This window comes from Rhinopithecus bieti, unplaced genomic scaffold (assembly GCF_001698545.2).
Source record: "Rhinopithecus bieti isolate Rb0 unplaced genomic scaffold, ASM169854v2 scaffold_7049, whole genome shotgun sequence".
NCBI lineage: Eukaryota > Metazoa > Chordata > Mammalia > Primates > Cercopithecidae > Rhinopithecus > Rhinopithecus bieti.
Genome location: NW_016805922.1, coordinates 2,134,661 through 2,162,375, shown reverse-complemented (window position 1 = coordinate 2,162,375; position 27,715 = coordinate 2,134,661). Strand labels below are relative to the sequence as shown.

Sequence of the window (27,715 nt, the reverse complement as noted above, 5' to 3'; positions counted from 1 at the left end):
AAAAAAAAAAAAAAAAAAGGAAAAGAAAAGGACGAACTTCCTCCAAATAAAGAATATAATAATGTCTTATTAAATCACAGAGATCAAAACAATGTCCTGTTAACGGAGAATTAATTGAAAAAAAGCTGCTTTTTCTTTGGTCCACTTCAAGCTATGTTGTTGAAAATATTTCTTAACACTGTATTTCAGTGTGTGTGTGGGTGTGTTTAATGCTAGTCCCTTAGAATTTTGTAAATGGGTATATGAATAAGAAGTGTAGTATTTAAATAAACCTGGAAAGTATTGACGATCAAGCTTTAGTAAGTGGCTGAACCATTTCATGTATTACTTGGAAGACCTAGTGGAGGGTGATTTCAAGTTTGGCTAACTCACGGTTCAGTTGCATTTTCACTTCCCTATCAAGTATTTACCCTGTTGTCATCGGTTTGCTATTGTTTCTTCAAGACTACAAAATGACTAGAGTAGTTGCAGGGTGTGTGGACAGGTTGCGATAGGGGGGATTTTTGATACAATTAACTAATCTCATTGTAAGAATAAAAAACTTTCTCAGAAGTTCTCCAGCAAACTCTTTCTTTATATCTCATTGGCTAGAATTGTATCCTATCCCATGTTCCTACACCAGTCCTTGCAGAGGAGATTGGATTGGCTTAGACAAATCAGGATTAACTCAGTGAAAAGTCCAGAAATCCTCACTCCCATTGGTGGCCTCCGATATCTGAACAGAATCAGATTTCAGTTGGGAGACAAGGAGTAGGGATGGTATATGAGTAGTCAAAGACTCTGAGATTGGCAAATAATTGTGACTGCCATACTAAGGAAAATAAAGCTTAAATCCTTTTTATGAAACATAAACTTGTCACTTCTGATTTTGTTGATATAAGGCTACATTTTCAAGTCCTATTCACTCCAAAGACAAATTTAATGCGTAAGTCTTCTCAGAGCCTTTAATATGTTAACATACCTGGAGACTCTCTGAGAAAGGGATAAAGCCTGCAATGTTTCACAGATAATACAATATTTTATTATGTAAAATAATGCAATTATTTTTCAAGGCATTCTTTCCAGGATGATTGTCTTTATTAGTATAGTTTGGAAATGGCTCCCCTCAATTATTAGTCTGAACCTATTTCATAGTGTATATTTTATAATGGTCAAAATGCCTCCAAGATTGCTTTTTCTAAGTTCCATAAAAAATAAAAGCAATTTGTAAAGTAGCAGGTTATAAAATTAATATTAAAAATGAATAGCCTTATAAAATAAATATAGTAAAATGGTAATATTAGAATTTAGTTAGTGGGTTCACTCTAAAGTTCTTTTAACCTTGCTCTGTTTGAAATTTTTCATAACAGAGAGTTGGAAAACAGTAAAACAGCTACAACGTAGCAAAGAGTAGCTTTTATATATACGATGAAATACCAATAAAACGATTCATGAAAAATAACACCACACTTATAATAGCAAAAATGAATGAAACATCGTGGCTAACTTTGCAAGAAACATTCAAAACCTGTATGAGAAAACTTTAAACACTATTGAGAGAAGCAAAAGTAGACTTGAGCAAATGAAGGTACAGATAGGAAGATTCAACCTCAGCAAGGCTTCTGTTCTAGGCGAGTTTATTTTTAAATACAACGAAAACCCAATGAAAGGACCACCACGTTGCTAGATTTTCTTTCTGAAGATAATGGTTAATAAATTTTATTTGAGGAAATGAATTATTTAGAAAAATCTTTAAAAATCAACAAATCTGGCACAGAGGGGCTTGCTGTGTCAGTTATTAAAATACGTTATAAAGCCTTTATAAGTGAAACTCTGGTTTGGTGCATGGATAGAGAAAGTAAACCATGAAACAGATTTTAAAAATCCGTAAATGGACCCAGTCATGTGGAAATTTAACATATAGTAAAGGCAGAACCTCAAATCAGCAAGAGAAGGTGAACTGTCATATATTGCAATAACTGCATAGCTATATGGTAAAAGATAAAATTTTGATTCATTTCTCACATTGCATAACAAAATACATTCCAAGTGAGTCAAATATTTAACTTAAAAAATTATATGAGTACTAAGAGAAAACATGGTTGAAAACTTCTGTACTCTGGAAGTGGGCTCATTTTTTCTAACTATGATTCAAAATCCAGATATATTAAGAGAAAACTAAATCAATACATTTTATTCGAAAAAAAGAATAAATTTTATTTGGAAAAGATACCTAAAGGAGGTAAAAGAATAATGACAAAGTGGGAAAATATTTGCAATTTAATCTCAAGGAGTTAATGTATCTAATTAATTTTAAATACAGAAGAAAATGGCCAGTAATTTTTTATCAGAATTGGCTTGTTTATGAACAGTTTACAGAAACAAGAAACAAGTTGCATCTTTCCTTATGAAAGAAGCTCAATTTCCTTTATAACAAGAAAATGCAAATAAAATACACTGGGGTAGCATTTCTCACGTACCTGATTGACGCAAATTAAAGTTCGACAGCATACTCTGTTGCTGAGGTTGCAAAGAAATAAATATTTTCATCCATTGCTGGTGGGATAGCAAAATGATGCGATCCTTTTAGAGTGCAATTTGCCAATATATGTTAAAAAAATACACATGCATTTACCCTTTGACAAAGCTCTTCTACTTCTCAAAATTCTTCCCCAAAATACTCAGGCAAAAACTGAAAAACACATACAGGTATATGCAGAAGGCTGTTCTATACTTTTTAGACTATTAGTTAGACATGATTGTTATTCTAAGAATGTTATCTGTATGTTATGGGATAAAGCAAATGAATAATCATAGCGATATCATTGAGAACCAAGATTTTCCTCATGAGAGAAAGGAAGTAGAGATTTAAGAGTGTCAAGGTTAAGCAAAAACTCTGTAGTCCTGAATTTGAATGGGAAGTAGCTGCATAAATTCATGATAAATTTTATCTTTTTTAAAAAAATCCTATACTATATACACTGAAAAACCCTAGATCCCGTGACAGGAAGTGAGCATAAAGTTGATTTGGTATTTAAATGAGATACATATAAAACACAGCTCTCTGGCATATGAGATATTAATGGTGCTCTGAAATGGAAAAATACAAATTCAAGTAAATTTGGGAAATTCTAAATTTCCCTCTTGGAGACTACATTTTATGTATAATGCTAAATGTTCTGGAAAATTCTCTCAGTGAAGAAACCTAAAACTTTCTAGCACAGTGGCTGTTGGGAAACCTTTGTGTGTTTCGCAGGAAAAGGGGTTGAGGTTGTAGAACTCTTATTGTTTCTTCACTACACAAATGTGCCATAGAAAACAATTTGGAAAATATTGATGTGAAAGTGAAATGCAATTTGTGGATAATTATTCTTCATAGAGAGACAGAGGTCTAGAGAGAGCTGCTGGTGTCATGTACTTAATGAATGCATAATTTAATGCAACAAGTGTTATTTAATATCTACTAGATGCTAAATGCTATGTTCAATGGTGGGGATCCAAGGGTAAAAACAAGAAAAATGTCTTGGACACCTGGTAGAGCATTAAAATATGATTCTATTGACAATGCTATAAGCAAGTTTTGAAATGTTTTACGGGAATGTTGAATTGCAATTGAGTGCCTCAGTGTGACAAACAGTTGGGAATTAAGTATGATGGTGGAAGCAAAGAGGAAGGATCTCCCTGGCAAAGTAAACAGCATGAGCAAAGATAGTTTAACAGCAACAATAGTCACACCTATGTGGAAGAGTAAAGGAAAATAAATGTGAGAGGGTAGGCAGGGCCCAGGTAATGAGAAGAATGTCGGCGTTGGGATCTGACAAGCCTGGGCCATCATCATTGCTCTACCTGTAAATGACCTTTGGAAGGTGATTTAATCTCTATAAGGCTCAGCTTTCCCATCAGTATCATAAGGAGAAAAAAAATTACCTCACAAAGTGATGATGACATAAAAATTCCACATCCACAGCTTTCAACACAGTGTGGGGACTTAGTCAATATCAGTTGTTATCATCATTAGGCAGACGGGAGCAAAATGATAAATATTCGCTGTTACCAGTAAAAGGGATCTGGATTTAATCTGTAGGCAGTAGAGAGCCACTGAAGGATTATTAGTGTGGGAATGGTGGGACTAACTCAATAGTTTGTAAAGGTGAATATGGAGGAATGAATGGATGAAAGGAGATATTGAGCTTTGCACCTGATGGAAAATGGTAGGAGGCATAAATAGGCCATTGGTGGAGTGTTTGAAACTCTTCAGTATTTCACAGGTAGAACTGCTAGAATTTCTTAGACTTACATATGTGGGAGCAGGGATTGTGAAAGAGAAGAGAAAGAAAACTGACATCAGTGTTTCTAGCCTGAGCATCTGAATCTCCAGTAATACTAACAATTGAGACAGGCGACAGTTGAGACGGTACAATAGGTATGTAGAAGGTAATGAGTTCAGGTGTGGAATTTAGTTTGTTTTCTGTCATTATCCAGTTGATCTTTCTAGAGTAAGCAAGCTTTTCAGACTTGAGTGTGGCAACCCAGCTTCTAATCTCAATGATCCTTTTATTCTAAGGGACCACTATATTTTGAATAGCAGGTAAGGCGTCACAAAGTAAAATACTACAAACTATTAGAGAAACCTAACGTGATAGCTAGATATGGATACCAGCTGGCTATCACATGGTAGGCAAATGTGACTTGAATTACTGTAGTTGTCGAAGCAGTGTTTTCTTTAAGCATAATTGAAAATTTACTTTTAAATTTAGACATTCTACTCAATGCCAATTTGTGTGTGTGTGTTTCTTGTTTTAATGTGCAGGACAGGAGAGAATTGGAAAAGATTCCAACTATGAGCAGGAGGGTAAAGTCCAGTTTGTGATTGACGCGGTCTATGCTATGGCTCATGCCCTTCACCACATGAACAAGGATCTCTGTGCTGACTACCGGGGTGTCTGTCCAGAGATGGAGCAAGCTGGAGGCAAGAAGTTGCTGAAGTATATCCGCAATGTTAACTTCAATGGTGAGTCTCCAAAAATCCATCCTTTTTGGAATCCTAAGTGTTAGAATTCTGTTTCATAAGTTTTAAATTTTTATAATGATTTGCTTTAAAATATGTGTCAAAACTTGCTTGATTATAAAACTTTAAATGACTAAATCAATGCATGAATGAACAAATGAATGGAAGAATGAATTACAATATATTTGGGGGGTTATGGTTTGGTCTCGTTTTCTTGAAATAGAGTTGTGTTATTTTTTTTTTTTTTTTTTTTTTTTTGCACACAACCAAATTCTTCTTTGTTGAATTTAGGTGGGTATGGGATGGAAGAGGAAGGGAAAGGAGCAGTTGCTGTAAGTACCTCTGAATATGGAAAAACTGAAGCCATTTTTCCTCTGCTCTCATACCACAACAAGAATTCACACAGAAGGCTTCCATGAGCAAATGTCAGGAGAGAGGTTTACCCCACACACCAAACTAGCAATAAATTCTGCAGTGGACATAAGCTGAGTGTCCTCTACTTCAATTCCTACATGATGTATCTGGCATGCTATCGAGCCCCACAAGTTGGAGGCTTGGTTCCCAAGACTCCTCCCCTTGCCACTTCCAATGACAGTGGCAAACTCGAGGTTGCTTTGTCTGTGCTTCCAATGGGCTGGCTATAAACTGGAGTTTTCACAATCCTCTCCTCAGGTTTGATTAATTTCCTAGAGCAACTCACAGAACTCAGTAAAACACTTACTTAAATCTATGACAAAGGGTATTTTAAAGGATACAAATAAACCTCCAGATGAAGAGATCCATAGGGCAAGGTCTGAAGGGGTCCTGAGAGCAGGAGCTTCTGTCCCCATGGAGTTGGGGTGTGCTGGCCTCCCCTGCACACAGATGAGTTATTGCTTACCTTCCTGTCAGCCTCCATGTGTTCAGCTCTCTGAACCTTGTCCTCTTGGGCCTTTTATGAAGATTTCATTGAATAGGCATGATCGATAACCGTGAAGAAATGTGATTGGACACAAAGGATATACTCTAATACTAACAGGCTAAGCAGTGATACCCAGCGAAGCCTGTCTGTCCACATCTTTCTTGGTCTATCTGTGCAGCATTTCTTCCTCCAGGGTATGGGACGGGACTGTTCTAAAATGAGGGTCTGATGGCCTGTTAACAAAAAGGTGGAGGAAGGTTAGAATCCTACCTTAGGCTGGTAGAAGGAGGGTAGGAGAAGTTCAGAAAGAGAAATGGTTTTCTGAGGCCTAAAGTGCCCCAACATTATAACAAAGGTTATGGTAATTGTGAGCCAAGAACCATAAATGAAAAGCTACGCACACACACACAAACACACACTTATAAAGTAACATCACAATACTCAAGTTAATAGAAGTAATGTTTGTAATTTGCCACATCAACCATATTTCAAGTTTTAAACTTATTTCTCAAAATACAAAACTCTTATAAATTGATAGGTTACCTAAAATATGTGGGTAGAGATAGGTGAAAAAATGCACCAATAGGATAAAAGGAATAGGAGGAAGCACACTCTGATAATATCTGTTTGAATAATCTCGACTCTTACAACATCTTAATGTTTCACATGCCAAGAATTAAAGAAGTATACTCGAATGTATGGGCAATGCAACATTCAACACGGACAATAACAAATTATCTTATACATTACATAACTAAAGTGAAGGAGAGTGAGGAAGAAATCATGAATGCAAGTAATTTTGGAAAATAGTATTTGACTATATAAGACTGAAGACAAAAATAACTGTACACGTACATTGGACAATATCTAGTAAATCTGTGTTTTTTTCACAATTCTGAAGCTAATCTATGTATATAATAGGACTGAGAAAATAATTATATATATTGTGAATAATGAGAGCCAGTTTTCTCATTATCTAAGATAGAAACCACTAATAAGGAATGAGGGAAATATAGAATGAACCCTGTTGTGTTGGATTATAATATGTATGGTTTTTAATAAACATGCAATGGGTAAATATAGAAGTAAATTTTATATGTGTATTATATATACCAATTCTGCCTGGCTCTGTTCCCTGAGAGGGCCTGAGAGCAATGATACACAGGTAAAAATGAACACATCTAGCACACAGATACTATTTATAAATACCATTGTTAAATTAAAAAGGTAGAAGAACCCTTAAAGAATGGTTGGGACCAGGGAATTCTGGGGCAGGGAAAGCCCAAAATAAGCTTGAAGCATGCTGTGCCAGAATACAAGAAAGTTCTCAAAAACTGAAGGGGTCATGTTGAAAGGGCACAGAAACTAAATTGGATCCCATTGGCCAACTCTAGGATCCCAGTGGATTATAACTCATAAAATAACATAAATAACCATGAGTCCATACTGATATCAATAAACACTTGAACTAATTGAACAAATGCAAGAGAATAGGCAGCATGATGGAATAAAGTTAAGATGGAAATACAGAGTTGCCTTTTAGTAAAGACCTGAGTAGTAATTTTTTTAGGCAAGAATCATGGGATGCTAAAAGTATGGGGTTACAGTATGATGAGAAACAAGATATTTGCATAGCGCCAAAGTACCTTCCATCAAGATATATATGAATAACCAAAAAGAAAATAGTAGCTCTGTAGTGGAGAAAACTGGGAGATAGCACGTAAAACAGGTGATCAAGGTGGACATCATCACTAATGAGACTTATGAACATTGTGTGCCTTTTGATACAATACAGTGGGACGATTACAGCATCACTTCTGAGGTTTTACTGCCGAAAAGTATACCTTAAACCTAATTTTAAGGAAACATCAAACAAATCCAAGTTAAAAGATGTTTTATAAAATCACTGGCAAGTACTTTTCTAAAGTGTCCAGGAGAATAATAGATAAAGGAACTGTTTCTGACTCAAAGAGACCAAGGAAGTATTACTATCAAATGTAATGTGGAAATATTAATTAATCCTATGCTAGAAAAAACACTAATGGGAAGGTGGAGGAATTTTAATAACATTTGCAGGTTAGTTTCAATAGTATTCTATCAGTGTTAATTTCCTGGTTTGGATATAGTATGGTTTTAAAACTCTTTACTTTTTTCTCTTAATAACAACTCATTTAAAACACAACATGGTATCAATCTTTCAGGAGTTACCTAGTATCTGAATGAAGAGGAGCCACATTCAATATGGGGATCAATAGTTTCCTACTTTAGATGGAGAGAAAGAAGGTCAACTACAAGTTATGTTCTTTCTGTATTTTTTTCTTGATGTTACAGAATCTCCTAATATTTGTATAACCAATTTTCCCTGAGTCAAACAAATATAAATTTTAATTTTTTTCAATCATTGTATTTCATATGCTGATGTCAATTTCTGGATTTTTTATTCTGGTTCATGGATATGTGTGACCATTCTTAACACTAGCAACAAAAATAAAATTTGTTTGGTAAGTTTTCTTAATGGTTCTTCCCTGATTCTTCTTTTAGAGAATGATTATAGACCCATTTTGTCAAGAGGGGATTGTCTATTGACAAGCCAGAATAGCTGAGCTATTCATAGGGTTTGTGCTTATTAAGTGGTTATTGTGTGCCAGAAACTGCTAAACGTTTTATGCATTGGCTTATTTTATCCTTAAAGCATCATAATGGTTTAGGATGCTATTTTTTTCTTTTTTCTTTTCTTTTTTTTTTTTTTTTTTAACAGATAAGGAAACTGATTCATGGGGAACTTAAGAATTATGATGTTCAAATCCATACAGCTAGGTAGCGATGATGTTACATTTGAGACACAGGACAACTAAGTCCACAATCTGCTTCCTTGAATGTTACTCAAGTTGCTGAGAGCAAGGGCTTCCTGCATCATTCCTGCTGCCGCCTCTTACATCTGAGGTCGCATGGGAATTTCAGGAAGGGCTAATTTTTCTCTTTTGTGGGTTTTTTTTTTTTTTTTTTTTTTTTTTGGTCATCATTGTAATCATACTCTGTGGTCAACAAAATCTTCTTTCTCTGAGGATATTTTTTTCTTCCATATGACAGCTAAGAGACTTCTGGCTCCTAAGACACTGCAGTACTCATGGATGACAAGGCTCAAAAGTTTTGTAAAGCAAAGAAACTGTGCTAAATTTAATCAGTGGGTCCTATGTCACTTTAAGTGAGCAAAGATTAGAGGGGAAAAGAACTTGACATGTTTTACTCATTCAATTTTCTGACTTTTGGTTAAAAAATGAAATCTTAGAGAAAAAATATTTGCCTAAGACTCCATAGCTAGCAAAGGACAGAGACAGATCTAGAACTCAAGTTTTTTTCCAATCCATTGTGAAAAATTTAAACTTTATTTTGCATGTTTTAGGAGGATTTTGATTTTTCTTTGTCTCAGTAAGCTTGAGATTATGTTTCACGGTTACTTTAGTACAAAGTTTGCTGTATAGATAGGAGTTTTGTTAACAGCAGAGTATAATTTAACAGTTCTGGTCTTCGTATTTGCCAAAGTAGCAGTTTAAGAAATGATAATATCATACCCTAAAGGTGTTTGATACAGTTTCATCAAGTGTTTAGCCTCCTCTTATGCATTGAGGAAAGAAATGGGTAATTTATCATGCCTAGATATTTTTCCTGCAACCCAAATCCATGCAAAGTCCCAAGCCTAAATTCATTTTAGTTACTTTTATGCTGGCCCATCCAACCATATGGCAATACTTACAAATATAAACTTAACAAATTTGGTGTCTTGATTATAAAATCTCAAATAATAGCTATAGAATGAAGGATTTCATCTGAAGCATGTCTGTACTTCAATTTACTAGTTTCTAGAAAACAAATTGGAGTAGGTTATATTTTGTAGAGATGGCAGATCTCACATGGTCTTTTTGCAATATGATGTTAGCTTTCCTTCATCAAGAGGTGAGATCTGTTTTTCCTCCCTTTGAGTGAGCCTGTGATTAATTTGGAAGTAGCACTGTGACTTCTAAGGCAAAATAGTTTTGTCTGGTTTTGTTGGAACATTTGGACTATGAGCATGGGTACCATGCTGGGAGGAAGCCTAGATGCCCCACTGACAGGCCACATGTAGCCACATGTTCTGGCTACAACCCCAGCTGAGGGTCCCACCTGTTAGCTAATATCAACTGTCAGACATGAGAGCCTCAAGTTGCCCCAGCTGACATGAGTGGACCAGAGAGCTGCTGTCCCCACAGAGCTCTGACCAAATTATGAAATAAGTGTTGTCACTGTTTTGAGTACTAATATTCAGAGTGGTTTCTTGGGCAGAAAGAGGTAACAGGAACCCCAAACAAATGTAACGTTCCTGGAATCTGTGCATGGTTTGGGAAAATGAGAACAGAAAATGTGTCAGGTAAATACGTTGATGCAGAAGACTTTTATTATCTGGGCTATCTGAGTCTCTATTCCTTCTCTGTCCAAGAAGAAAGAAATTCAAAGACTCTCATCCAGTAGGGGAGATTTCAGACTTCAGTACAATCTGTTATCTGTCCTTTACTGTCTGTTACCCATCTTGTCAGGTGGCCCTATTTCTTTTGCCCTGGTGTACCTGCATCTTGGCTCTAATGCCTTGTGGACATCTCTGTGGGGAATCATTTCCCCACTGGTGAATTTTTTATCTCCTCTGGACCTTTTTAAAATATAGAGTTCATTGAACACAATGCTTCTTATTCTCTTTTGAGAAGTTAATGGATGCTGTTAAAAAGGAGATGTGGGGATTAAAAAACTGGAAATAATAAGACAGCTGCATTAGAGAATCCATCAAAAAGGTCAAAGCCACACAATGTGCTATTACAAGTCATCACTTAGATAAAGTATTCAGCTCTTCTGCCTTAATTTTTTTAAACCGGAACTTTAATGAGAATGGAAAGGGCATGACAAGACCATTTCTTCTAACAAAGATTGCAAGAAGGGAGAAAGATTAGGTGATGGGGCCCATTCTGATGAATATGTAGCTGGTGCACTTGAGTTCCTCTGGAGCCCCACGCCTGCAATAGTCTTCCTCTCTCCTCTCAAAGACCATGAAAAGCTCAAATCGTACTGTTTAATGAATAGAAGCTGTAGAATTACAGCAAAGCACAACATGAATCCTACTATCCAATGTGAAAGAAAAAGGTGAGTATCTGAATAATAATGTATTTGTGCAAACTGACAGGATTCTCATTTCTTTGCTAATAACATGTGAAATCCAGATTTTATTTCTTTTTCTTAGATATTCGCAAGGCTTGCCGAAATCAGAAATCCAATATTAAAAATCTTTTGTTGTTATTGATGTTTTTGTTGTCATTATTTTCTTCCTATATTGGAAAGACTTGTGTAGGTTCTTACACACAGCAGGTTTAAGAGATCCCTATTATGATAAAGTGGGTGCCTTTGTGGTCTTTGTGGGTAGCGTCTAGGTAAAAGACAGAAAAAAAATTGAAATGGTGATTTGGCCACACACAGATTCGGCTGTTGACTCAAATTGGCTGGACCAAAGCAGTGTTGCTCATAGGAGATCAGTGTCCACTCCCAGAGCTCCAGCTTGCTGTTTGGAAAATAAAAAAATGTTTATAGTGATGGAGAAATTTAAATTAGATACCAGTTAGGTATGAGCACTTAGCCAGCAGGTGGGGAGCAGAAAGGGAGGAAGGAGCTAATGTGCCAAAGTCTTTATTGGGGTTCAGGGCTTGTATTAATCCAAGACATGCCCAATACTGTGTAATTTATAAAGAAAAAGAAGTTTAATGTACTCACAGTCCCATGAAGCTGGGGAAGCCTCACAATTATGGTGGAAGACGAAAGGCATGTCTTTACATGGTGGCAGGGAAGAGAGCATGAGAGTCAAGCAAAAGGGGAAATCCCTCTTAAAGCCATCAGATCTGGTGAGACTCATGCACTACCACAAGAACAGTATGGGGGTAACAGCCTGCATGAGCCAATTATGTCCCACTGGGTCCCTCCCACAACACATGAGAATTATGGGAGCTACTTGTCAAGATGAGATTTGAGTGGGGACACAGCCAAACCATATCAGGGAATTACCTAGGTATGTTTCCTGTGACAGAGTTGGATTTGTTAACTTGAAGAGTGTGTGAGTATAAGCAAAGGAACTCAGTAGCTCGTTCTTGGTAGTTCCAGGAGCAGAGTAAGCCACTCAAGTTGTTCAGGTTATAGAGCCCTGTTTGTCTAGAACACAAAAACAGGAAATGGGTGAAGACTGCCTTCAAATATGTAGAGCAAGGGTGACAAGACAGAGACAGGATGAGATGGATACCGAGGCAATTTGAATATTCATATTCAAATGAGAGTTATGACAGCATCTTAACCAGACAGGGAAAAATATGCTTAAAATAGTTAAAAAAAAAAAAAAAAAAAAGGCAAACCTTGAGGAAGCAGCCATGATGTTGAAAACATCCCCACACAAACAACTAACTCAACACAAGAATGATGCTAAAATATGTGTTCAATAGATGGTCATGATTTTTTATAGTTTTTATAATTGTTTCATTTGCTTATGCCTCAAAACCAGACATAACAATGCTTTCAGCTCCCCAGACAAATGTATTTTTCATTGCACCAAATTTGCCCTCTTCTAACTGGTATCTAATTTTAATTTCTCTGTCACTATAATTTTTTTTTTTTTTTCCTCAAACAGCAAGCTGGGGATCACATTTGGAGAGGACACTGACATTCTCAGAGCAGCATTGCTTTGGTGCCACCACATTTGGGTCAATGGCTGAAACTGTGTGTGGCCAAAGAACCATTTCAGTTTGTAAATGGCAGGAAATAGAGCATTGTTTTCTGCTGGGAATATTGGTCCAGTATTAGCCTACAGACAGATAGCAGTCATATATCATGTTATCATGTGGCCAGTGGTATTTTTCCAAGTTCCAGAGGATCGTGAAAGAAACAGAACTCAGTTACTGAATGTTTTGTGATTCTTTTGTAACTATTGCTGAAACTAACCAAAACTCATGTCTTGCATTATTTGTATATTGTTTTCCAGTTGTTCTGTGGGGTTAATATTAAGGATTCTTTACTCATCCAACCGTATACAATTATATATTGAGTATGGATGGATAGATACAGATGTAGATATAGGTATATATGCTTAATAAATATATTGGTTCTTTAAAATTAACTCCAAAGTCTAATTCTGCCAAAATAATTGATTGTGTCTTACGATAGACATTTTAAGAAGATCCAAATGAGAAATTGAGAAAGAAACCAATATTTATTTTAAATAAATAAACATTGCCTGCCAAACACACTGCTAGACGTTTTACCCTGTTAATTATATAAATTAGAAATAACCAGCAAAAATATTTAAAATAGAATGAGTAGAAAATACATTTAAATACATTTTCTTATTTAATTCTTGTTTTCTAAATAGCATTTCTTTTTTAATATTAATTTGTTATTTTTGAAATTGTTTGACCACAATTTAGTGTTAGATGGAAAGTAAAATAATAGTCAAAATCATCATCATCAGGAGCATAATAAACTTAAGGCTGTCTCTTAAAAATAATGCATATAGTTTTTATTCCTCAGAAAGGGGAAAATACTAGAATAAAATTTTAGGAAATATTGAGAAACAGTGAAACTATTCAAAAGGGGAAGTAGTCTTCCACCTTCTATAATTAAAATCCATAGGCCATAGTGATAAATTGCCTATGAATTCCAGGGGCCATTTTGGGGGACCTATTAAAGGGGATATCTACTAACTACATTGCTCCTCAGCAAGTCTCTAGCCTGTCACCCATAGTACAAGAGATATAAGGAATCTTGTTTAACTTTAGAATTTTTCATTTTTTCTGTCTTCCTTAGGTAGTGCTGGCACTCCAGTGATGTTTAACAAGAACGGGGATGCACCTGGCCGTTATGACATCTTTCAGTACCAGACCACAAACACCAGCAACCCGGGTTACCGTCTGATCGGGCAGTGGACAGACGAACTTCAGCTCAATGTGAGTTCTGCCTGCTTCCCTTCTTCCCTTGTTGAGATGAATGAACAGACTTTTAATTTGCTCAGTTATACAAATGATTCTTGTTTAATGTTTATGCGCATATACAAGTGGGCATGCAATTTGTTGTGGGCATCAAGAGGAACTGATATCCAATAATAATGATGGTGATGATGATGATGGGAAATGTGCATTGAGTTTTGTGCATTATATTCATCACCTGTGTGAATTATCTCATTTAATCTGAGATGGAGTTACTTAGCAAACAGGTTACTACTTAACAATTTCACAAGATCCTTCTCTTGGTAAAACTTATTTAGTCTGCCTCCTCCAATTCCTTGCTTCCTTTTTCTTCTTTATTTGGTGGTACTGATTTTTTAATTAGTATTTTGAGACATTTGAGTGTATCACTTTATGTGAGATTTATAATGGGATTATCTGAGTAATTGCAGTGCTTCCCATTTTTGTAACCTCTCCCACTTTCTATAAAACGTGACCTTAAGTAAGCAGCCACTTCCTTTCACGAGATTATATCAAATCCATCAGCCAATGCCCCAGCTCCAAAACAATCAAAAAATTCTCTCTTAGCCTTTTTGTTCTATTCAGGCCTTGAAATAATTGGATAAGACTCATCCACATTGGGGAGGGTAATTTGTTTTACTCACCTTCTGATTCTAATCTTCATCTAATCCAGAAACCTCACAGACACTCTTAGAATATTTGACCAACTATCAGGGCACTCCGTGGCAAAGTAGAACATAAGATTAACCATCACAGTCTCTATCCTAGGAAATTTCTTTAATGTCTTTTGTAAAGCAATAAATTATGCCATTAGCCTTTATTAATCTATAACTCAGGAGGTACTTTTTGAATTATTGAGAACAAGGCTTCTTGGGTGTGGAAAGCAAATCCATTTCTTGGGAAGTGGAAGGTTATGTTGTGGTTTCTAAGAAGAAAGGGTTGTTCACATAGGGAGGGCTGAAGCCACTACAGGCCAATGACCTCGTTTACACATAGCCTTAGCCTAGACCTGCTTTTGCACCTGTCCAGTTCTCCCCATCGTGAGGTGCGCTATACACATGAACTGGCACTAAAATTGGGTCCAAAGGATTATGCTCTGGCATCCAGGAATGGTTGGAATCAACAGGTACCATCCATGGCTTATATAAATGCAAACGGCCAAGATCAAAAGAGAAGCTAAGGTTATTCTGAATCCAAGGCACACTAAACTTGCAAGTAAAAGGAGAAAATAAAAACAACACAAACAAAAACCTAAAAGGTAAACTCAAGGGGTAGTAATCAAAAGCAGAATTAAAGCAGTATAACCTGGATGACACACTCAAAGTGTGTTTTTATTGGGTGCTGCCATGTGATATGAAGATGGGTCTGCCAAAACTAAAGGTAGAGAATCAAGGTCTTTGGGTCATAGGTGAAGTGCTCAGGGCTTATTGTAAGACCCAGTGGATTAAATAGTTCATTAATCTTTGCCAGCATAAACCCTGCACTCTTGTTAAATTTCTGGCATATATAATTTGTCCAATATCCATAAGAGTTCCCAAGTAGCATTCACCAACTTCAGATGGGATCTTACATGGGGGTTCTTAAGCACACTATTTTAAGAACAAACATTAACACTGGTTTATTTTTATTTGTTTGGTTTGTATTTTATCCTTTATAAGAATTGCATTTGATTAGCTATTCAGCAAGTTTTTGTTGTTTGTTTGGTTTTGGTTTTAAATAGCTATCAAGTTAGAAGCACTGCACGAGTCATATGCGTAGGTACACAGTGGAGATGAAACAAATGTGGTCCCTGTTCTTGCGCAATTCAGCATCTAGGATAGAGTTACATGGTACACAGCAAACAGATACGTACATGGAAATACTGAAGTATGATAATGGAAAAGGTGGTGGATAGGATAATGGAGGTAGAAAAGGAAGGACCTACTACAAGAGAAGCCAGCAATGTGAAAACTAGAGTGACCAGCAGGTCAGATGGCTGATGTGGTGATGATTTAATCAGCAAGGGAAATGAGAGGAAGGGTAAGAGGAGATGTTAGATCAATAGGTAAGAGCCATATTCATGCAACCCCTTGTGTGTCATGATACATTTTAAACATTTTATTCTGAGTGCATTTAAAAGCCACTAAGAAGTACTAAGCAAGGAAGTGAGGGAGTGGCTGCATCAAATTTAGGAATAAAATTACTTTGGCTGCTGGGAAGATATTGGAGGGGGCAAAAGTAGCAGCAGAAAGACCAATTATGAGTGTATTGCAGGTGTCTAGCTAGAATAGGGTGGCTAAGTGAGGTGGTTCTCAAACTTCAGTGTGCATCAGAGCCATCTGGAGGGCTTGTACCAGCACATATTACCCAGCCCTGCTCTCAGATAACTTGATTCAGAAGAACTGGACGTGTGGGAAACCTCAATATTTGCTTTTATCAGAAGTCATTGGGCAATGTTAATGTCTCTTTGAGGACCACTGGCTCAGGGACACGTGTGATAGTGAAGATGAAGCCAAATGAACGGGATACGTATGGAACATGAGGCACTGTGTGGATGATGGCAACACATCAGATGGAGGCTGCTGGGAGTAGAAGGGAGAAAATCAAGCATCCCAGTTGGGATTCTTATATATGTGAGACTTCTTAAATATACTACAGTCAAAATGAAATGGATATGGGTCTGAAGCTCAGACAACAGTTGTGAGTCATAATTATAAAGCAATGTAAACTGTTAACCTATAAATGGTCTTTAAATCCATTATGAAGAGAGTAAGAAAAAAGCAGAGACCCCAAGGCCTTGAAAACCTCATAGAAAATGACACAATTCCAGCTGGGCGCAGTGGCTTATGCCTGTAATGCCAACACTTTGGGAGGCTGAGGTGGGCAGATCACGAGGTCAGAAGTTTGAGACCAGCCCGGTCAACATAATGAAATCCCGTCTCTACTAAAAATACAAAAAAAAAAAAAAAAATTAACTGAGCGTGGTGGTGCGCGACTGTAATCCCAGCTAGTTGGGAGACTGAGGCAGGAGAATTGCTTGAACCCCGGAGGCAGAGGTTGCAGTGAGCCGAGATCATGCCACTGCACTCCAGCCCTGGCAAGAGTGTGAGACTCCATCTCAAAAAAAAAAGGAAGAAAGAAAAGAAAAGAAAATGACACAATTCCATTCCAACTGCTCCAAATACTTAGTTTAAAATATTCTGTTTAATTGGCCCAGAGATTTGGACTAACCATGTATTTTCGATTTTTGTTTGGGTTTATGCTAGCTAAAACAGGGGTTCGTTCTTGGCTTGGAACTAAGTGAGAGCATTCTTTATTCTACTTTGTCATGCTAAGAGTGTTGTGTTAAGAAAAACAGGCACCCTCAGGTAGATGCAGTAGTTTATACTTGGTATTGCATGGGACCCAAAGGAGTGAATGACAACCATGAAGAGGGTCACTTTTAGGGGCATAAGAGGCTGGGTTTAATTCAACTAATGTGGCTACTGAGATAACTGGACTTGGTAGGATGTCACCCTGTTGATACCTTTAATTGTGAAATTTAATTTAAATTGTGTTCAAGGGGATAAGAAAATAAAAGTTAAGTAGAGTACCCAGAGGACACCCTACCCCTCTCACCTGGGGACCCAGAACCACAGCCCAGTTGTCGAATCCAGTGGTTGGTTCCTCTCCAACATCATCCTGCCCTTGATGTTCCTTTTGCTGTAATTATTCTATTGAAGATTCTGTGAGAGTGGAATTTGGGCAAACAGTTTTGTAGGTTTGCTTTCCTCTAGTCAACAGAACAAAATAAAGTATTTCAAGTAAAGAGTGTATGTCTCCTCACAAAGATTCATGGGTACTTTTTCAATTCTCAGTTTCATCATCCCAAGCAAATGAAATTTTCAAGGGCAGCTTTCTCTGTGGTCAGTAATTGCAAATGAATTTCTGAGCCAAGAAATCAGAGTTTTAGGTTCTTAGAATCTCAGCTCTGTAGATCAGATTGCTCTGCTGTTCCGTATGCAATTTCTGGAATTTAAGTGCTTAGTAGTGTGCTATCTGCTGTAAAATGTCTCATGTACCCTCACTATACTCTGTCTCCTCTGTGGCCCAAGAGATGAATGCATGGTTAGCCACCAGGATATTTCTGCTGAACAAGAATTCTGTGGAAGGGAATCAATAACCAACAAAACCATTCACTCTTCTGATTGTAACCTCTACAGAAACAACCCTAATTTAATTTCTTAAGTTTGTATTCTACTATCCAGAGATTGTATAAAATACTCTTCCTGGGGGAAAGAAGAAGGGGCAATGCAACAAACGTGATTGCTTATCTGCAGTGTGTCAGGAGAGATGATAGCTCATGGAGATGTTAGAATAAATAAGGGGCAGATCCATGTACCCCAAGTTCACAGTCTAGGGTAAGGACTCTGTAGTAGATATATGGCATTTTAGGGCTACAGACAGGCACTGGTTTAGAGACACCCACCACAAAGTTATATTTGAACTGGATCTTTTGAAGGTTAAGTAGTAGTTCCTCAGATGAAGTAGAAAAAAATTGCTTTAGAATAAATAATGCAGTAATATTTAAAAATTAGGGTAGGGAAATATTTCTGAAAAAAGGCAAGAAATGGAATGTGGATGCTTAAAAAATTCTAAATTTATGTTGTAAGTAAAATATATTATATGTGACAGAAACCATAATGGTTACTTTGTCATCTTTTATTCATCTGAAATTAGGAAGTTCAGATATGTTAAAAATCCTAATTTTCCAAATAACTAAAATTGTCTAATATACGAAAATGTTAAAGCATTTTAGAAAGGAACTATTCTTAACAGCAGCTTCCTGCAGTGAATTGCATATTCTCTTAAATAGAAGACTGAATGAATGCTAATTCCTCTTTTCTGCATAACTGAAGTTCTACAAACCTCAATTTTCTGCCATTTGTTAGGATAGACCAACTTTCTGATCTTCTGAGGTATATGGGGTTTCTTAACTTTTTCTGGTGATTTTGTTTTCTCTGTTGAACTTACACTTCACACCTAGAGACTAAAAGCTCCTTGAAGGTAGAATCCATGTTTTAGTCATGTTTGGATGCCTGTAAACACAGTACCTAGCACACAGTAGGCGTTTGTTATTTTTTGTTAATATATTTTTTGTTTATATGTTAACAAAAATATATAAAATCATGTATAATGATAATAATATATTTTTTGTTTACATATTAACAAAATATATAAAATCACGTATAATGAACATGTACTTTTTAAAATGATGGACATTATCTGCAGCCACTCTTCCTCCTTCTGAGAAGAGCACCCAGGTTTCTCTCTGTCACCTGGGCTGGAGTGCAGTGGTGCGATATTGGCTCACTGCAACCTCCGCCTCCCTCCTGCCTCAGTCTCCTGATTATCTGGGACTACAGGCCCGTGCCACTACACCCAGCTAAATTTTTGTATTTTTAGTAGAGATGGGATTTCACCGTGTTAGCCAGGATGGTCTTGATCTCCTGACCTCGTGATCAGTCCTCCTTGGCCTCCCAAAGTGCTGTGATTACAGGCATGAGCCACTGCGCCTGGCCCCAAGTTTCTCTTTTCAGCCGTGTGGTTTGCCCTGGGTGTTTCCCAAGTCCAAGGGAGTCACTAATTCAGTCTAAGCCAATCACTGTGGCCACAGTGATGGGGATGGGCACCCATACTACGTCTCTCTAATCAAGACATCACTGGATGTCTGCTGGCCAATCTGAGACACCAACATGCTCTTCTTGGAGGCAAAATGGCTCCTGGGGAGCCATTTTGAGACCACCATGTAGGAGCTTCAGGGAAGAGAAGTCAAAACTTGAAAAGAAAAACTAGATCTAGGTCATATTGTTTGTGCCCTAGGAAATCCTTACCAGAAGCCATTTATAATGTTCTCCGGATTTTTTAGTTATCAATAAATTAAGACAATTTATGTGAGATACTCTTTGTTTACAATCTGATTCACCATAATAATCAAAAATGGAAAAAATAAAATAGAATTGTTTTTTGTTTTAGTGTGCCCGGGATGGAAAAGAAAAATATATATATATATCAGCCACCCCTTATTAAGCAGAAATGTTTCAGATTTTATTAAACTGAAATGATTCAAATTAATTTGAAAAGTTGTAATGTTCGTTCCATGTTGAATCTTTCACACTCACTAGAATTTTGGCTGTCGCAGACGCTTAGGACATAAGAAGAACAGTTGATTGCCGAAATCTGTTTAATACAATTAAATATTTCCAAATCAATATGGACTTATACCTGCACCTGCCTATAAAACTGGCAATTGCTCTATTGTTTCATAATTGCAACAGTAAAAATCTTATTGTACTCATAATTTACAATGTATTACATGAGGTATGTAATAGCAGTAATCAAGGCAATATTGACAAAGAGAAAAATATGTAAGGTGTCAAAATCTAGCACTTCCTCAGCTTCAATTTGAAGTCTTCTTTTATGGAACCACCTTTTTGCCCATCATAATTAATAGCTCTTTTCTTGTAATTTATAGTTTTATTGTTAGTAATTAGGACAATAGGCTTTAAAGCTGAACTGATTAAATGGATCTGAGTCTCAGTTCCACCATTACTAGCTGTAAAGCAGGCTTATGGTAGTACCTATTTCACTGAGTTATGGTCAGCATTACATGTAATAAAAAATATATGTAACATGCTAAAAACAGTGCCTGGCACGTGGTAAATGTTCAATGAATGTTAGCCACAACAGCAACAAAAATAATAATTTCACATCCTTAGTTTGCCACATGATGATATGGTTTGCCTGTGTCCCCACTCAAATCTCATGAAGGGAGAGACCTGTAATACCCACATGTTGAGGGAGGGAAGTGACTGGGTCACTGGGGTGGTTTCCCACATGCTGTTCTCATGGCAGTCAGTTTTCATGAGATCTGGTGGTTTTATACGTGTCTGGCATTTCTGCTGCTTTCACTTCTCTCTCCTGCCACCATGCAAAGAAGGTCTTTGCTACCCTTTCATGACTGTAAATTTTCTGAGGCCTCTCTAGTCATGTGGAACTGTGAGTCAATTAAACCTCTTTCCCTTATAAATTACCTAGTCTCAGGTATTTCTTTATAGCAGTGTGAAAACAGGCATAATACACATGATCCATGACTGTAAATTTTCTGAGGCCCTCTCTAGTCCATGTGGAACTGTGAGTCAATAAACTTCTTTCCCGTTATAAATTACCTAGTCTCAGGTCATTTCTTTCTTATATAGCCAGTGTGAAAACAGGCCTAAACAATAACACATGATCCATAAGTTGCTCAAAACATCAATGACTAGCATTTAGCTGGGTTATTTTCTGTATCCCCAGCACCAAGCATAGTGCTGAGCATATAGAAATGGCTTGTTAAATATTAAATGGATAACTAGATAAACAAACAGTTGAATTATACAAATTACTTAACGACAAGGACTAGGTCATTGTTGACTTAGCATCCCAGTGCCTAATGGTTCAGAGGATTCAACCAGACTTCTACCCGAGTTAGCAGTTCTACATGATTCAGGGATTCATTTGAGAACTTGGTTTACCAAATAGGTTCCTCAAGGGTTCCCTAAGTGCTCTGTAAGCTTGTTCCAAGTGCAAAGATGAACAATTTTGGTTTTAAATTTTAAGGCCGTTCAGAAGAAAAGGAGGGAAAGAGACAGAAGAATTAGTTTTTGTTTTATTCCAATTGATTTTTTTGTTTGTTTGTTTTTAGACACCTATCAGTGGCTATTTGAGAGCATGAGGTGAAATTGCTGCTCTTGAGGAATCAAGTTGAGGAGTCATTGGCCATTTTTTTTTGCTAAAGTTAAAGTTAACTAATCATCAAACCATTGAAGCTGGTTGCATCTGCCACTTGCTTCTCTACACTTTAATGCTACATTACAGGAAGCATCAACACAGAAAAGGATTTAGGATTTGGTCTCTTAATCACGCCCTGCCTGTTACTGATCATATCTGTGAACCAGGACAAGGAAGGTCTCTCTGAAAAGAAAGCATTTAACCTGACACCACAGTAACAAGAATTATTTTTATTTGTCAGCATCTCTGAATCTGGGATATTTTACAAAATATATTTATAAATCAAAAATAGTACTGTTATTTTGATTTGTAAGTCAAAATTAAGTACTGCTTCCCATTTGTCAGTTAACTTGAGATGAGAGACCCCAAATTGATTACAGATAGCAGGTGTGGTTCAAAAATTAATTACTTGCCAATATTTTAAGTATCAGGAAATGACATAAGAATGTTTTTGACTTCTCTTTAAAAGATTGGATCTGGCAATGATGTGCCCTTACTCCTCATGCAACAAAAGCTGGCTAAATCAAAGGAACAGCTTTCCATTTGATACAAGGTGTGTGCTCTCTACATTACAACAGACCCCCGGCCTCCTACCACTCCACTCTCTTACATAATCCCTCTAACTCCCACTAGCATTTTATTTCATTCACCTAATCTAGACTTAGAGTAGATTCTAACTTATTTTCACTAATTCAGAAATTAATTTTAATGTATGCTTAACTTTTATTGACAGTCTCTGGAAATTGGTTTCTAAAATCAATAATATATCAATACTGTTAATATCCAAAACATTCCATAATATGTAATGGTACTTTCTTAAAAGGGTTGACAAATGCAGTCTGAAAGAGAGGACTGCCTTAGTAAAGAAAATGCTTTTGTTTGGAAACATGTATTTGTGTGTATTCAGAAACATACTGGAAATGAGAGAAACAGATACTCCTTCTTTTGTCAGCATCTCTCCTAGGAATCAATGGTGTATAACTGTGTTCTTTCTATGAATGTCTGAAAGATTAATAATATTTATAATTATCAATATGGTTCCACAAACATGTACATTAGAGAGCCTAAACCCCCATAAATTCTTGTTTGCATTCTAGGCATTCAAGCAAATCACTTTATGTTTGTTAATAGACTCCAGATTCTCTGTGGAAATTGTCAAACGCCATTACTATCTGCGTTTTGGGCTCAGGCAAAATATATATGGAAAAAGAAATACAATAAGATGAATGAGTTTAGAGAGCTAGACTCTTATAACAGGGACTCAACTCGTTATCACCAACCCAAAATTATGAAAGGAAAGAAAGTCAACGAATGAATGGTCTGCCTCACTTTTTTGCTTTGGGAAGCCAAAAAATTCTAAAACGACCTGGTTATGTTCAAATGAAAATACAGGAAGTAGATTTAAGGTGCTTCCCTCCAACTGGGAGAAACTCTCATAAAATGAGGCATCATCAGAAGGCCCCCGTTTGAGTCCTGCCTTTTCTGCTTGTTGCTTGAGGAAATCATTTAACATTCCTGAATGACAATTCCCTTTTGTATTTAAAGAAAGTAAAATAAAATAAAGTCAAATCAAGCAAAATACACACCTCATAAGAACACTTTGAAAATGAATAGTGAAAACTTCCCTGATACAAGAATGCATATGAGATTTGTGGTCGTGTTTCTTGTATTAGTTTTTTATTGCTGCTGTTAAAAAAAATTACCATCAATTTAGTGGCTTAAAATGGTATACGTTTATTATCTCATAGTTCTTTAGAAGTCCAACATAGGTCTCACAGGTCTAATATCAAGGCAGCACCAGGCCTATACTTCTTTCTTTGTTTCCCTTAGGAAGAATCTATTTCTGCTCATTCAGGTTGTTGGAAAAATTTAGTGCCTTTTGGTTACGGGACTGAGGTCCCTGTTTCTCTGCTGGCAGCTTCTGGCACCTTGACTTGTGACCCCTTTCCTCTATTCTCAAAGCCGGCAATGGCAGGTCAAGTTTCTCTGAATATCCAGTCTTTTCAGCCTCTTTTTCTGTCAATACATTTCTTTCATTGATTCTCCTGTCTTCCTCTGCCACTTTGAAAGGCCCATTTGATTGTACTGGGTCCACCCAGATAATTCAAGATAATCTCTCTAAGGTAGGTAACCATATTCCAACTGCAAAGTCCTTTTTGCCATATAATGTAACATATTTACAGGTTCCAAAAATTAGAACATAGACATCTTTGTGGGGAGTTGAGAGGAATGGATTATTTTGCCTACCATAGTTCTTTACTGTACTTAATAACTTTGTTTTTCTGGGAAGTCTGTAACATCCATATTAAATTCCCATTATTCTTAAATGGAGAGTGCTGTAGTTTGAAGGCTTGCCCCCTCCAAACCTCATGTTGCTATTTAATTCCCTGTGTGGTGGTGTTGGGAGAGGGACCTAAAGGGAGTTCTTTGAGTCATGGGTGCAAACCCCTCATGAATAGATTCATGTCCTACCTCGGAGGTGAGTAAGTTTTTACTTTATTAGTTCCCAAAAGAGCTGGGTGTTAAAAAGCCTAACACCTCCCTCCCCTCTCCCTCTCTCTTGCTTCCTCTCTCACGCTTCCTCTCTCACTGTGTGATCTCTGCACACACTGGCTTCTCTTCACCTTCTGCCATTAGTGGAAGCAGCCTGAGGCTCTTGCCACAAGACCCTGTCTCTTAAAAACAAAAGAGAGAGAGAGAGAGAGAGAGAGAGAGAGAGAGAAAACCACCTTGACGGAGTTTTTGTAACATCTCCGAAAAGGGAGATCAAGGGAAGATATTTTTTAAGATTTGGGAGTTTAAATTAAGGCACTTCTTTCGGTGAGGGAATCTTGATCAGAATTGTGCAAAGCATGTGATGTTATAGTTTTGTATTGGTGAATATAGCAAAGAGGATTTTGAAACAAGTCATTTTGAGTAAACCATTGTTTGATTAGAGAGCTTGGCCCAGTTGAGTGATCAGTATTTCAGAAAAGAGACTATTTATCCCTATGGTAACTTATTTTCCTGGCTGATTATTCAAATAGATGGATTTTCAGGAAGTTCCGACAACAAACCATACAATTATTCATAACTTTATCTTCCTGGGTAAGAATTTCTTGCAATAGTAAAATCCTATTAGTGCAGACAGTTTTAGTTTCCTTGATCCTAGTTAGCTGCGTGATTGCAGGGGATTTGTTCTGAGGGTAAGGACCAAGTTAGAATCTTTTAATCTATGATATCAGCTCTGTGCAGGGTCAGCTTCTACAGAGTTCTCTGACACCTAATGAGGGGCTGTTTGGTGTCATCACTTATGGTCATGATAAAAAGTCAAATTTATCTATCTTTTGTACTATAACTTTTAGAACCAAAATAGCATGGCCACTGAGCTGCATGTCATCCTAATATACTGTTGTTACTTAAGCAAGACAATTCCATAATTGGTGCTATCAGCATTCTTCTGTTGAAATTACAGCGTTCATATCCTAAGTGGGGGCTTTAGTCTGAAAGAATTCATTTTTCTGATTACTGTAGCTGGAATCCCCTACCCTGTATCCTGTCCTCTCAAGTAGACCCTACTATTATTAGGAATGTTTGATCAGCCCACCTTTCTTTCTACCATTTTATGTAGCATCATGTGTACAAATAGCTTCTCAAAAAAAAATCGACAGTTGAGAGTAGTAACTCCCCACCAAAAACAACTGAAATGAGAAAAGCCCCCCTTGATCCCTCAGTTGTGCACATACATAAATGAGTCTCCCATTCCTGGAAACAAGTTCCAGCTAATCTTTGCACAGCTGTACAGCTAACTTCCCTTCGCTAAGCATAAAAGTGGTGTCAGAGTTTTTTTAAGCTAAATCTTAAACTCTTACATTTGACTGATTGTGGAGCCCAAGATGTAATATCTGTCCTGCTTGGAAAATGGGTTCACATATACTTTTGAGTGCCATGATGTCACATTTACAGTATTCTAGGGACATGAGTAGGGACCAATTGGGAATCTGGGAAGATTTTACAGAGTAAGTGAAATAAGGGCTGCTCCTTAAAAGATGTATGGACAATTATATGCCTGCAGGAAAGCAGGCAGAGATAGAACTGATAACCAGTCATATACCTAGGAATGATTTTGTAAATTGTTAAATGCAAAGTGACTTGGTCTTGTGTGTTGAAGTTAGCCCCACGTTTAAACACAGCTCTCTGGCCAATAGGTGTGGATTCCTTACAAACTCCTGAACAAACACACAACTATTCAGTTGTAGGGACCTGTTTTCAATTGCTCTACTTGAAAGTCTTCCTGAGGATGACAATGAGAAAGAAGTAACAAGCTCAGAACAGTGAAGACAGAAAGGATGTGGTGGGAAAATACAGAGAAGTCTACGTTTTCTCATCAATAACAAATGTGTTCTTGATTTATTGTGTGGTGATACTGTAAGGGAGACTTCACAATGACTGAATAGGAGACCAGCACCTTTATCTTAGCAGGGAGCTTGATGCCTGCCATTTGAAATCACACTCTGAAAGCTAGCTTCAACACATTGATGGATATGCATTGGAAAGGTAAGTGGCTTTTGAAAATTGCCCTGAAATCATTTATGCTTCAGTAAGAAGCTATCACTGATGTTGGTAAATAGTCAGTTACATGATTCGTGTGCATATTTCCTGGTAGTTAATTTTTTTCTCCATTAGCAGTGTAGATCACCTTGGCTGTTAGTGCCAGTTTACAGGATTCAATCAAGGATGGCAGATTATAATGTCAGGAGTCTGGGAAGTAGGGGTGGAATTCATAGCTCTTCACTTTCTCATCACTGTTATTGTTACACAAATGATTGTCATCACCACTTGAGGTGATTGTCTATAATGAAAGGAGGCTTGAGCAGAAGACTAACTGATTTGCTTTATAGTCATTACCTGACAACATTATGGCAAAACCATTGAAGATTCTCTGGATGCCTTGCGAATTTCACTGTCAAGCATCTTATTAGGCATATCCAGTATTATGGGCATTTCTATCATGGAGTATTCAAGATTTAGGCACCCTGTTGAAATGCCTTCTTCCACTGGTCTCTGCTCTATATTTAAATTTGTTTTTAAACCATTGGAGCTACTATGGGGCTGACAGGATGATTTGAAAACAGACAATACTATTGATCCTTCTGTGAAAATTTCCCGAGTCTAATCTGCTTTCTTTGCCTACATTTTACTTTCTGAGAAATGGAGAGGAATTAGTAGGTCAGTATTCACAGGTGTGGACTGACACTTATTTCAGAAGAGGTGTTATGGGGGTGTTACAAAGCATGGGCTGTGGAGGCAGGCTGCCTGGGTTTAAATACCGTGTTTCACTGCCTATTGGTTCTACCACTTAACTTGCTTCCCTTCTTCATGCCTCATTCCCCCAGTCTGCAAAATGGGACTAATATTGGGAACTAACCCACAGGATTGTTGTGAGAGTTAACGACATGAAAAGCGACTAGGAGCTGGGCGCCGTGGCTCATGCTTGTAATCCCAGCATTTTGGGAGGCTGAAGTGGGAGGATCACGAGGTCAGGAGATCGACACCATCCTGGCTAACACAATGAAACCCCATCTCTGCTCAAAATACAAAAAATTAGCTGGCGTGGTGGCACGCACCTGTAGTCCCAGCTACTTGGGAAGCTGAGGCAAGAAAATCGCTTGAACCCAGGAGGCAGAGGTTGCAGTGAGCGGAGATCGCACCACTGCACTCTAGACTGGGTGACAGAGTGAGACTGCATCTCAAAAACATAAGAAAAATTTAAAAAAAGAAAAGTGGTTAAGACAGTGGCTGGTAAAATAAATATTTGCCAGGACTACTATTATTATTGTTGCTACTTTTTCTGAAATACAAATAAGACCATGTCACTCTTCTTTTTTTTTTTTTTCTTTTTTTTCATTATTATTATTATACTTTAAGTTCTAGGGTACATGTGCATAACGTGCAGGTTTGTTACATACGTATACTTGTGCCATGTTGGTGTGCTGCACCCATCAACTCGTCATTTACATCAGGTATAACTCCCAATGCAAT

At 37.2% G+C, this 27,715-nt stretch overlaps 1 protein-coding gene across 2 annotated transcripts in view; it reads left to right on the top strand.

The window, feature by feature from the left end:
• GRM7 (glutamate metabotropic receptor 7) overlaps positions 1 to 27,715 on the top strand; it is a 921,273-nt gene that overhangs the window by 618,315 nt on the left and 275,243 nt on the right. For both annotated transcript variants that reach the window (XM_017874165.1, XM_017874164.1), the window contains exons 6-7: positions 4,790 to 4,990; positions 13,749 to 13,888. In XM_017874165.1, the coding sequence (XP_017729654.1) occupies positions 4,790 to 4,990; positions 13,749 to 13,888 (341 nt within the window). The remainder of the gene's footprint in view (positions 1 to 4,789; positions 4,991 to 13,748; positions 13,889 to 27,715) is intronic.